The sequence below is a fragment of the Calidris pugnax genome, unplaced genomic scaffold, assembly GCF_001431845.1.
Source record: "Calidris pugnax isolate Ruff unplaced genomic scaffold, ASM143184v1 scaffold124, whole genome shotgun sequence".
Taxonomy (NCBI): domain Eukaryota; kingdom Metazoa; phylum Chordata; class Aves; order Charadriiformes; family Scolopacidae; genus Calidris; species Calidris pugnax.
The window spans coordinates 1,411,725-1,424,773 of NW_015090914.1; the positions used below are offsets into that span (position 1 = coordinate 1,411,725).

At 37.7% G+C, this 13,049-nt stretch overlaps 1 protein-coding gene across 1 annotated transcript in view; it reads left to right on the forward strand.

The window, feature by feature from the left end:
- LOC106892349 (protein PTHB1-like) overlaps nucleotides 1-13,049 on the forward strand; it is a 355,117-nt gene that overhangs the window by 33,017 nt on the left and 309,051 nt on the right. Inside the window, exons 7-9 of the mRNA XM_014949498.1 lie at nucleotides 3,924-4,008; nucleotides 6,218-6,401; nucleotides 8,009-8,138. Coding sequence (XP_014804984.1) covers nucleotides 3,924-4,008; nucleotides 6,218-6,401; nucleotides 8,009-8,138 — 399 coding nt within the window. The remainder of the gene's footprint in view (nucleotides 1-3,923; nucleotides 4,009-6,217; nucleotides 6,402-8,008; nucleotides 8,139-13,049) is intronic.

The window sequence follows — 13,049 nt, forward strand, 5'->3', positions numbered from 1 at the left end:
CAGCTTGAATACATGGGGCTCTCTTGTGGAACCACCGTGTTGACAGTTTATCAAGCATCCATCTATTTAGAATCAGATGGATACTTGAAGGGAGGGGTGTTTTGGTAGATGTCTGCTATGAAGCCTTTTTTAAATAAAGAGTTACCCAATTGCAGGCCCTTGTTCTCAGGGAGGACTGTTGATTGCTGGGAGGGGACAAAATGGACTTCAGCAATGTGGAAGGTTTGAGGTGCATTAGGGAAGATGTTTTTTGATGCAGATGTTAGAACACCTAACTAGGGAAGATGCTTTGCTGAATCCATGACTCAGAAGAAAAAAATGTTTGGAGAAGTAATACAAAATGGACTTCAGCAATGTGAAAGGTTTGAGGTGCGTTAGGGAAGATGTTTTTGATGCAGATGTTAGAACATCTAGCTAGGGAAGATGCTTTGCTGAATCCATGACTCAGAAAAAAAAAAAGTTTGGAAAAATAATAGTCATCACCTGCTGTTGAGTGTTGCAGACATTGGCTGCAGTGACCATGAAATAAGTTAGATGTAGATCCTGAGAGAAGGGAGGAAGACAAGCAGTGGACTGTAGAATTCAAGAGAACAAACTTGGGCTTGTTTGAGGAACTGGTGGGCAGGATCCTGTGAGAGGCTGCCCTGAAGGGCAAAAATGGCTCATGAGGGCTGGTGAATCTTTGTGGATAACCTTCTCAAAGACCAAGAGCACTTTGTTCAAGAAAATAAAAAGTAGCAGAAGGCAACTTGACTGGGCAGGTAGCTCCTGACTGAGTTCATATGGAAAAAATGAGATGTGTGAGGTCAAAGACCAAGAGCGCTTTGTTCAAAAAAATAAAAAGTAGCAGAAGGCAACTTGACTGGACAGGTAGCTCTTGACTGAGTTCATATGGAAAAAATGAGATGTGTGAGGTGGAAGTCAAAGTGGATGACTAAGGAGGGATATAAAACATCTTGTGGGCATGCAGGGGAAGGGGTTGAGAAGATAGAAGTGTGGTTAAAACTTCTGTTTGACAGCGTCCGAAGAGCAAGGATTTCCACAGATACCTCAGATCTAAAAAAATTAGATCCAGGAAATAGATCCAGTACTAAACAGATTAGGCAACTTTAACAAAGGTGTGAAAAGACCAAGGAACTTAACCTTTGCTTTGCCTCGTAATTTTTTCATTGAAGCTAACAAGATCTGCTCTTAGGCTTTTTAAATCTCTTGTCTAGCAGTAAATGGGTATGGTGTCTGGAGCAGAGCTAGAACCCATGATTAAAAAAAAATCAAACTAAAAAAGTGGATTAAAAACTGGCAGAGCTGTCAGGCTTGCAGAATAGTAGTTGTCTACAGTCCTAATTAGCAGGCAAAGATAAGTGATGCTCCTCAGGAGCTGATACTGGAACCAGTATTTCTTCACCATTTTAATCCTGGGTGACAGGACAGAATGCATGTCTTGAAATCCAAGGGTGATGCCAAATTGTAGGAAATGGCTAATATAAAGAGGGTAGGGCTACCATCTGGAGGAGTCTTACCAAGCTGGAGGAATGGGCTGATAAGTACCTTGAGAATTTTTTCAGAGGTAATCATGTAAAAGAAAATTAGAATGCTGCTTTTTACAGATGGGAATCTAGAATGGGGAATGTTAATGTCACAATGCTTGGTCACACTACCCTGCACTGTCACCTGCATTTCTCAAGCAATACTCTTATTATGCTGCTTAAGCTTGATCAGGTACTTTTTTAGATTCTGGATATTGCAGGAGCATCTTATAGACACGGTGTATTGTTTTCTTAATACAGGAGAAGATATGTGTTGCAAATAAAAGTAATCTAATAGAAAAATTAATATTTTTCCTAAGAAATAAATTAGAATAGAATTTATTGATATTGTAAGGAAGAAATATTTTTTCTTAATTAATCTCATGTGTTTTCATTACGTGTGGATTCATGACTTTTACAACAAATGTGGCTAAAATTTTTCCTCAGTCTGTCCCTGATTCACAAGCAGGCTGTCTTCATTGTAGGAAGGTGGAGGTTTAAAGGAATTCTTACTGGGATTCTGGCTATTGGTCTTTGGTCCCAAACGTTAAGACACTGTGGTACTAAATCTCTAGTGTGTTTCTGAACTATTAGGACACTAACACAGAGTTAAGTAATCCTTCTAAAGTGAAGGAGATAAATATGGTAAGGAGAGAAGAAGTTATTTTTGTGGCTATATTAAATGTGCTTTTTTCTTATTAGAGCAAGTGGAAAATATAGCAGTTCTGTCTAGTGTTTTTAGCAGTACAAGTTGCCAGTTTTCAAATTATCTGACTTCTGTAGCTCATACAGACCAATGCCTTCATTTGAAAGCAATTATTTCCTGTGTTGATTCTGAATCCTTTCAAGATCTAAAAGCAAAATGCCTCTTATTAAAATGACTGCAGTTGATGTGGTAGCTGAATTGAAAGTCTGTGCTGGTTGCCTGTGTCTCGAGGTTTTTGTGATGAAGGAATTTGTATGCAGGTAGTTGGTACTTAAACATCAATACATACTGCTGTTCAGTGGGATTTTGGTTTGAATACTATGTATTAGTCCCTGATCAGTTAATAAAATGATAATGTGCTAGCCAAAGCTATCAATAAAATACAGTGGGAAAAAAAATACTTTATTAGGTCTAAATCTGCTACTTATAAATGTGTTATAAGTAGCAGAAAATGTGAAAAAGGGAAGTGAATTTGTTCATATAGAGGGCACTTAAAGACATAATAGTTGTACTAAAAGTAGCTTATTTAATATTTTTAACTAGGTCATAGCATTTACTTTAAGGAATTAAATTTCTTAGTCCAGGTACATAGTTTACTTATGTAAGTAAAATAATTTTGGAAACTTAAATGCGAGCTCCACAATACCTGCATCTGGAATGTGAGGGCTTCTGGTGTCATCATTTAAAATCTGCAACTTGACAATATACAGAAATATGTACTTTTATTTGTTAGATTTGAATTGGAACATTCAGAATTGTCTTGGTTTGAGCTTAGGAGCTGATGGCACTCCATGGCTTCCAGAACTGAATGCTATGTTTTAGATGAGCTGGGGGTTTTGGCTGGTGGTTTTTTGTTGTGTGGCTTTTTTTTTTGTTTGGGTTTTTATTTCACTTTTGTGGCAAACATCAGTATTTTACAGATTACCTGATGTGTATACATTGGAAAAAGGGGAGTTCAGTAAGTTAGGACACCAGCACAAATTCAGGGAAGAAATGGCTACAGAAGAGTCAATGAGAAGGCACAGTTTGAACACTGAGGATTACATAGGTGTAAGTGAGGACAAATAGAAGTGTGGAGCTCTTATGGCAGTTGGCATCTTCTGTTCTAATGTCTTCATTGCCAACCAACCATAAAAAAACCAAAACCCAAACCCACAAACCTCTCCAACTTTTGCTAGATGTGCCACCTGCTGGTGCCACTTCACTGTTGTCTCTTGGTTTGGAGCTACTTAGGCTACCTAATGGATGTGCTTGAGAGTGTAACTATTAGATATATCAGATGGTGTTTAGGAGGGTTTTTTTAAAGCTTAATAAGAGCAAAAATGTTTATTTTTTTATTAGATTCTGAATTTCAAAATTTGAAAATAAGTTGGTTTCTTGCTTCCATCGTCTTTGTGGTCTACATTTCTATCCTGTAACGTATTTAACTGTTGAATTTATTTTAACACCAGATAAAATCTGAATAGAAATGTTTGTTTTAACTCCTACCTTTACATTTAGCTGTTATCCTACAGTGATATTTATTTTAACATCTTTGATGGTATGTGTATTGCAGTAGGCTTTCTAACAATCTTTTTAGACTGTACTTTTACTGGTATGTATACTTAATGATATTTTATTTTTTGCTTAATGTAAGATTAACTACAAAGAAGTTTTTTTTTTTTTTACTTTTTTTACACTTCTTATAACAGATATCAAGTGCTGGCATTTGCAACAGATGCTGATGAAAGACAAGAAACAGAGCAGCAAAAACTTAGTTCTGGAAAAAGAGTTGCGGTAAAACCAGTTTATTTTACATACCCTGTATGGTATGGTACACTGCAGACCAGTGCTCATCACGGAATGGGAACGTTGTCTGCTGACAAAGGACCTGATCCAATTGCCATTAAAGGCAATGGAAAGACTCCAGTTGATTTCTGTTAAGGGTCTCAGTTGTTTAAGGTTGGGCCTTAAAGCTTACTGTTGTTCTAAGGAGACCAAAAAAACCCCCAAAACCAACCAACCAGAGAGAGAACTGTGTACTGGAAATAACTATTTCGAAGGCAGTCTCTGTAATGCAGAACTTCAACCGTAGTGAAATGATAAATAGGTACATCTGAAATATTGATTATGTTTTTAATTTAAGTCTATTTGTAACTTTGTATTGGACTTAAAAACTAACTTTATGCTTCTTGAGAAATTCTTTGTACTTAGAGAGAACTCAGCAGTGAAAAAATGTCTGCATAAATTGTCAGTATCCTGGACTCTTTGTGTCAAAATCCTGTGGATTCAGTGGCCTTCAGGAGGTCCCTGTGACTAAATTTTTAAATATTTGACCTGCCTCCAGTTAAGAGGAGGAGAATTTAATTGGGTCCTGCAGTGGAATTGCTCATCTGCTAAAATATGCTGCATAAAATGCTAGATTCAGCTTATTTCAGGTATGACAGTAAAATATTGGGACAGCATCTTCCTTCTAGTGACTAATTGTAGAATTTTTTTCGAACAGTAAGTCAGTCAGAATCCTACATTTTGAATTAGGAGAAGACATAGTTTTTTAAATAAAAAAAAAGAAAGCTTCTTCAGATATGCTGCAAATGAAACATACTTTTTAAAATGTAAAATGAGAAGCATACATGGAGACATTCCTTTCTTTTCCCCATATGACTTTTAAGGTGGCACTTGCAGCTTCATATATTAGGTATACCAGTATGTTTGCTAACACATTCTATGTTCTTTAAGCAAAATGATTGATGCTGTTCCTATAGAAAGTGCTTTAATATTTCTTTTAATTCAGATATTCTGAATTTCTGTTTAACCATCTTGGCAGCAATCAAAAGGAATTTTTGCATCTGCGAATTAGTTGAAATTTCTCAGAGGAGCTGAAATAACAAACCAATGAAATGTATCAATAAGCAATAGTAGCATTTAAAGATGGAAGGATATAGGCAGGGTGTCAGTACTTGTTTATTATATCAAGGGATGTAGTTGGAAAAGTAGACAACTATCATATCCACATTCTTCAGAATGAATGGTATCTGTTAGTGACTGCAAGTGTCAATATTGGTTTACACACCCAAAACCTTGTCTGTTTTTCCATTTACATGTATTGGTAAGATAAAATTACCAGCTCTTGCTCTCTCCCCTTGCCTAAGGATGTGTACAGAGGCAGATTTAAATGATGGTAATAATCTGTTCTTGGATTTAATAGTGTAGGACATTCTCCTTTTGAATGGGATGTGTATTTTTAAATATATTTCAGTGAACTGCATGTCCTCCTTATATTGAGTCATGCATGTCCCCCTTATATTGGGAGCAGGAGAACTGGCCCCAACACCCCCAAGCCCTTCTCCTCAGGGCTGCTCTCCAGCCATTCTCTGACCAACCTGTATTTGTGCCTGGGATTGCCATGTCCCTTGCACTTGGCCTGGTTGAACTTCATGAGGTTTGTGTGGGGCCACCTCTCCAGCCTGTCCAGGTCCCTCTGGATGCCATCCCTTCCTTCCAGTGTGTCAACTGCTCCACGCTGACAAAGGTGTTGAATATTTATGTATGATGTACTGATCCCTGAGGGATGCCACTTGTCTAGTTTGATGTTGTCAGGAAACTTGCTGAGGGTGCACTCGATCCCACTGTCCATGATGCTGACAAAGGTGTTGAATATTTATGTATGATGTACTGATCCCTGAGGGATGCCACTTGTCACCAACTGCCTTCAGAACAAGATGATCACTAATACTTTCTCATTCAAAACAGACCTTGATTTTGCTTTTCTATGTATGTTAATGATACTTACGTAACTTAATGACTTCTAAGCCTCCTCTATAAGTATTGTCTTTAATATTTTTTTTCTTTTGAAGGTGGATTGGGTTTTAAACATCGGAGAGCAGGCTCTGGATATATGCGTTGTCTCCTGTAACTTAATGAGTTCTAAGCCTTCTCTATAAGTTTTGTCTTTAATATGCAGCTGTCAACTGATTTCTAGAATGTGTTTTTTTTTCTTTTGAAGGTGGATTGGGTTTTAAACATCGGAGAGCAGGCTCTGGATATATGCGTTGTCTCCTTTAATCAGGCAGTTTCTTCTGTTTTTGTGCTTGGGGAGAGAAACTTCTTTTGCCTTAAGGATAATGGGCAAATTCGATTCATGAAAAAGCTCGATTACAGTCCAAGTTGCTTCATTCCTTATTGTTCAGGTTTGTAAAAGGAAAATTCAACTTTTATCTTCGTTACTTTTACAGCTAAGATTTTTTTTTCCACTGAATAAATATATTTTTTCTGAATAAGCTGTTGATTTGTAGAAAATCTATGGAATTGAAGCTCTCTTTTTGGATGAAGTGTATTTATTTTTAAATCTTCCTTAGTGTGAAGTGTCATAATTTTTAGAATCTGAATAGATATTCTCATAACTAAATTGAGGCTACTTGTCTAGTGTTTGAGTGAGTTTACTGCTGCTACCAAAGTAACAACCTTGGAAGATAAAGAGATTTTTGGCAGAGTACTCATAACTAAATTGAGGCTACTTGTGTAGTGTTTGAGTGAGTTTGCTGCTGCTATCAAAGCAAGGAACTTGGAAGATAAAGAGATTTTTGGCAGAGTAAACTAGTGTTTGAGGACCTTCTGTCATTTACTGAGAGATTAAGAAAAAAAATCATATAAAGTTTACTGTTCGGAGATGAAACTAATTTATTACATTGTATGGAAGTAAAAAAAAAAAATCATATAAAGTTTACTGTTAGGAGATGAAACTAATTTATTACATTGTATGGAAGTATTGGTTGGATGCCACTATAGAACTACAGATTATTTATACCTATTCTATTAATGTTTCTAAAACTCTCTCAAACTTTTGACACCATGTCTTATTTTAGACTTAAAATATCATTTTAGATTTTATAGATATGATCTTAAATGAAACCTATAAATACATACACCTTCAATCAGAATTCACAGATCAATGATTTAATGGAGAGTGCAAGTGGCTGATACTTAATCCATGTGTATTTTGTCACACCTGCCCTAACATGCTAACATGGCAGGGATGAGTCTTTGTTACTCGGGTTCTAAATTACCAAACGTGGCTGTCTAGAGCCTTGGAAGGTTGTGGCATGTTGTGTAGTATGCAACTGAAATCAGTATCCATAATTAATCCCATATATCCTTGGGAATTGGCCATGTAACTTTCATAACTTTTGACACTTTAATGATACTAAATTCATCTATAACAAGTAATGGCTTCGAAGGAAAAAAAAAATAGTTCAGTAATATAAGTCTCAAAGAAAAGTACTGACTCCTGAAAATCTTTAATCCTAAAACTGTTTTTGTATCTTCAACAGTGAAAGAAGGAACAATAAACACTTTAGTTGGAAACCACAGTAAAATGCTGAATGTTTATCAAGATATTACACTGAAATGGGCCACTCAGCTTCCCCACGAGAATTCACAGATCAATGATTTAATGGATAGTGCAAGTGGCTGATACTTAATCCATGTACTAACATGGCAGGTATGAGTCTTTGTTACTCAGGTTTTAAATTACCAAACGTGGCTGTCTAGAACCTTGGAAGGTTGTGGCATGTTGTGTAGTATGCAACTGAAATCAGTATCCATAATTAATCCCATATATCCTTGGGAATTGGCCATGTAACTTTCATAACTTTTGACACTTTAATGATACTAAATTCATCTATAACAAGTAATGGCTTCGAAGGAAAAAAAAAATAGTTCAGTAATATAAGTCTCAAAGAAAAGTACTGACTCCTGAAAATCTTTAATCCTAAAACTGTTTTTGTATCTTCAACAGTGAAAGAAGGAACAATAAACACTTTAGTTGGAAACCACAGTAAAATGCTGAATGTTTATCAAGATATTACACTGAAATGGGCCACTCAGCTTCCCCACGTTCCTGTATCAGTAAAAGTAGCGAATCTACAGTAAGTAACTTCAAGTTTCCTTTTTTCATATTAGTTTCCAGTTGTGAAATTTGCTTGTAGATCCTAATGAACAGTTTTGAGGTATGTAAGAAAGAAGGTGACATGTCAAAGGAATTCTTAAAGTTTACTTTTTTCAGATTCGTTTCTGGTTGTGAAATTTGCTTGCAGATCCTAATGAACAGTTTTGAGGATGTAAGAAAGAAGGTGACATGTCAAAGGAGAATTCAAAGTATGTTTTCTGTTTTCTAAAACTATTCATTTTGTTGATGGGCATACTGTTAATTCTAGAAGAATACTCGAAGTGCTGTACTGTGCTTTAGATTTTCTGTTTATCTGGAGCAAAGGTAGAACCTGGGGTCTCATACTTCCAGTGGAGTAATTTTTTCTTTAAAAATAATGAGAAGTGAAGCTTTGCAATCTGGTAAGATCCTTCCCTGAGACAGGAAAATAGGGAATCTCATTGAAAATCTGTTCTTCATTAAACATTTAAGAGCATATGAATTCCAGAGATGATTTGCTGGAACAGGCTATTCAATTCCAATGTTAAACTATGGAAATTAAGGAACCATTTAAATTGCTCAGGATTGCACTGCAACAGATGAAACCTTTTTGTAAAATACACGTAAAACAGGTCAGGGAAAAACTAGTTGGGTGGGGGATCGAGCGTAGAGAAATTATGACATGTTGACAGCTTCTGCTGAGTCTTTCACTCAACTAAGCAAACTACAGCAAAGTTCAGGTAGTGTTTTTACAGTCCAGTTTAAGCCCGTACTGTGTGCCTCTAGAGCTGTGGTAGGTGCTGTCTGCTGGGGCTTGTGACCTATGGGATGCAGTAGGAGTGTCCTTGTCAGATAGATAACTTCTCATCCCTGGCAGGCTTGTGCCTGCTCTGCCAGCGTAACACCAAGAATAATTGGTGTTATGGTTTGAGAAAACACACAGGAATTTGTTGTTGTTTAGACAATTATTCTATCACCTGATGACCCCTCCCCACCTGGAGAGGGGACTTGGGGAACATAAAGAAACATGAGAGTTGAAATACAACTAGATTTACTAGAATAAGACTAAATAATTAACAAAAATCCTAAAGAACCAGTACTAATCCTGATACTGATATAAGATATACAAGAATTATACTCAGCCAGTTCTGTCAGCAGGGACAGCAAATGTTGGACACTGAAGGCAATGGCTCTGGGAGGAAGGGAAGGGCTCAGGGGTCTGGCACCAGGGCAAGGAGTTGTCTGGACCCACCACCATCAAGGGAGAGAGACCTATGCAGCAAACTTCTCTAAGAATTTATACTGAATGTGATGTTCATGGTATGAAATAATCCTGTTGGCAGCCTGGATCAAATGCCCAGGCCTTGTTCCTTCTCATTCCTGCACCTGGCAAGGCTTGAAAACACTAACCTTGAATCCCACAGAGCCTGCCTGGCTATAAAGTGAATATTTTCATGAATTCAGGCATCAGCATTACAATAAAAGTTAGTCCTGTGTCGCTCAACCCAGGCTACTTGGTCATAAATCAGGTGTTTTGTCTCATAGCAGATGAAAATGTAACATCTGACTAACTAGCTTTACTGACTTAAGCAGAGTAATCTGAGGAATGTTTGTGATTTGTTTGGTACTAAGGGATACCTAATGATTTTTAAAAATAATTTATAATTTAGATTTTTTTTTTTAGACTCTCTGGAGAGAGCTGTGCTGGTGTTCATCCAACAGGTTTTACAAGTCAAATCTAATGAACAGACTCAGTAGGCCAGTTAGTATAACCCGAAAGTTGATTATGCAGGACATGACAGTACAGCTTTTGAAGTTTGGCAAAAGTATGTGTCAAAAAAAGGCATTAATTTTTACAACAGCAGATTGTACGAATTTCTTTATATACAATAGTTTGTTTGGAAACTTGTGTTATTGAACCATCTGTTTCAATAATGCCTCTGAGAAGTTTGTATAGATTCTGCCTGTTCCATGTGAACTTTAACACTCAGCAGTTTGATCTCAGTGAGAATTTTGAGAGCCTACTAATTTGTCCCAGATTTTTTTTTTTGCTAGCTGGATTCACAATTCCCACAGAACTACTAATGCTAGGGTTTGGTTTGGGGTTTTGCTCTGTAGAGGGTGGAGAGACAGCAATCTAGTTATACAAACTTTGTTCTACAGGTAGTGGTAAATGAAGGTAAATCTGTGTGTTCAGACCCAATGGCCTGAAATGTGGGGAGAAGTCTAGGGCACAGACGTGTCAGAGCTGTGCTGCTTCTGGCTTTCTGTTTAAAAAATGTGCACTATGCTTTACTGCTTTCTGACATTGAAAATAAAGATGAGCTGTCCTGTGTCAGGAACAGCGTGGGGAGGAGGACCTGGGAGGTGTTGGTCCCCCTGGACTGGGCACTGGGGACGCCCCACCTCAAGGGCTGTGTCCAGTTCTGGGCCCCTCGCCACAAAAAAGACCTTGAGGGGCTGGAGCGGGTCCAGAGAAGGGCAAGGGAGCTAGTGAGGGGTCTGGAGCACAAGTCTTGTGAGGAGAGGCTGAGGGAGCTGGGGGTGTTCAGCCTGGAGAAAAGGAGGCTGAGGGGAGACCTTCTGGCTCTCTCCAACTCCCTGAAAGGAGGGTGTAGCCAGGGGGGGTCGGTCTCTTCTCCCAAGGAACAGGCCATGGGACAAGAGGAAATGGCCTCAGGTTGTCCCAGGGGAGGTTCAGATTGGAGATTAAGAACCTTTTCTGTGGAAACATTTTTCCTAATCCTTGGCCTGGGCTGCCCAGGGCAGTGGTTGAGGCCCCATCCCTGGAGGGATTGAAAAGCCAGGTTGCCCTAGTGCTTAGAGACATGGTTTGGTGATGGTTTTGATCAGAGTGAGGTTGATGGTTGGATGAAATGATCTGGAAGGTCCTTTCCAACACAGACAATTCTATGATTCTAAAAAGCAAAAGCTGTAGTAAAGCTTGTAGAGGTAGTATTTTGGCTTAAAAGAATATATTTTGGTTTTTTTTAATATAATCTGAAATGGAATTCTTTGACTCAATGTGATAATGACTTTCTAATACTCAAGAGAGGTCTTAGGGCCTCTGGGCACTACTGTAACATAAATAATAAGTACTTTAATAAGCATAGAGTTGTTAATCCTGCACTGCTTAGAGATCGAAGTGCCTTAAATATGATGTATGTCAATTAATTACTGTCACATCCTTTCCACTTCTATTGCAATAATACTTACAAAGTGAATCGAGCGTTCTGAAAGCACTTGTCTCTACAGATTGTGTGTTCATTTGTATTTTCTTGTTGGCATAATGTCTGTTACTTCCAATGTGTGGATTTGGCTTACTGGATAAGAAGGTGCTTTATGTAAATCCTCCTGAGGGAGGAATAGTGATTGCCTCATAAAGGCAAGTCATATACTTTATCCTGTAATCTTGATAGTCTGCTACCAAGATCAACTGTTCAAGAGTTGAGCTTCAGAGAATTCCAGCTAAATGGCTTGTGTTTCTAGTGTGTGCACCTTCTTATTCTTTATTAATTGATTTTTTCCTCTTAAATGAATGTGAAATGCAGTATTTCCCTATTGCGATACCAGTATGTAAATAATGATGCTAATATACTGCAACATTTGGGATTAAATTCTAGCATAAACTGCTTGATTTCCGTCATATTTTCCGAAACAACACAAGGAAAAATAATCAAAGGTAAATGATTACTTAGAACATTTTTGGTGAGGTGTCTCTACACTCTAGAAGTAATGTATTTTTTAACTGTTGAACTTTTTTGCTTTTTATTAAAAGCTAAGTGTTCTCTCTCAAGAAAATAGAAAATTTCCTATAAAATCTTGTGATCAGATACTTGAACTTCAGGCAAAAATTTGAGAGTTTATCTTATTCTGAGTTTTACCTGAAGATCTCTGTAAATATGCGCAGTGAACTGGAAGGTCAGTTCTAGTCATTGTTATAGAAGTTTCTTCCTTAATTTGTAACAAGTTTATGTTCTGGTTCTGTTAATGTGTAGTAGTTACTGACTGGTTATGATGTTGTTTTAATGTCAGTGGAGCTCCTATGTGGTTAACACTGGCTTGTTTTGGAGTATAGCCACTTACATTGACCATTTGGATGAATTTAAACTGCTTAGGACCTTGTTTCAGTGCAAATTCATTTGGCCATTGATGCTGCTGCTTGGCTGGTTACACTTAACAGGCTGCCCAGGGAGGTGGTTGAGTCCCCATCCCTGGATGTGTTTAAGAGTCCTTTAGATGTGGTGTTGGGGGATATGGTGTAGGGGAGAACTTTGTAGAGTAGGGCTGATGGTTGGACTCAATGATCCCAAGGGTCTTTTCCAACCTGAATGATTCTATGACTCTGCATGCCCTGTGTTGGCATCCTTAAAGCTATGGCTATGCAAAACCATTCTCAGTGAAGCTGAAAATCTTGAAGGAAATATAGGTGTTGATTAAAAAACCCCAAACCAAGCCCCCAAAATACCCACTTCTGGAGTGGTATGAAGAGAAACATGTTAGCACAGTTGAAATCTGGGAAGTTACACAAAGGAATCATAAGAATTCCTACTCCTCTCAGATTTTCAGTGTTGGAATGGTAATTCTGAGCAGCAGTATTTGCTTGTTATCCACCACAATTATATAAATATCTTCTTAGCGTTGCTTCAAAGTCTGTTCCCTTTTTTCTTGACCCTTAGTTTCTATTTTTGTTTTCATCAGAGATCTAAGACCTTTCTTGTACTTCCACATCTCCTTTCCAAAGGAATTTTCATGAGCAGTGTCTGTTATTTTCATAGAGTATCAATTCTATGAATTTGCTACTTTTTGATGCTTCTTGAGCTGTGTTTAGACTTTTCTCTCTTCCACTGTTAATTCAAGTAACTGTGTGGGAGTGAGCCCATAAGAATGTGTTTCCTACAAAGCTTCTCAA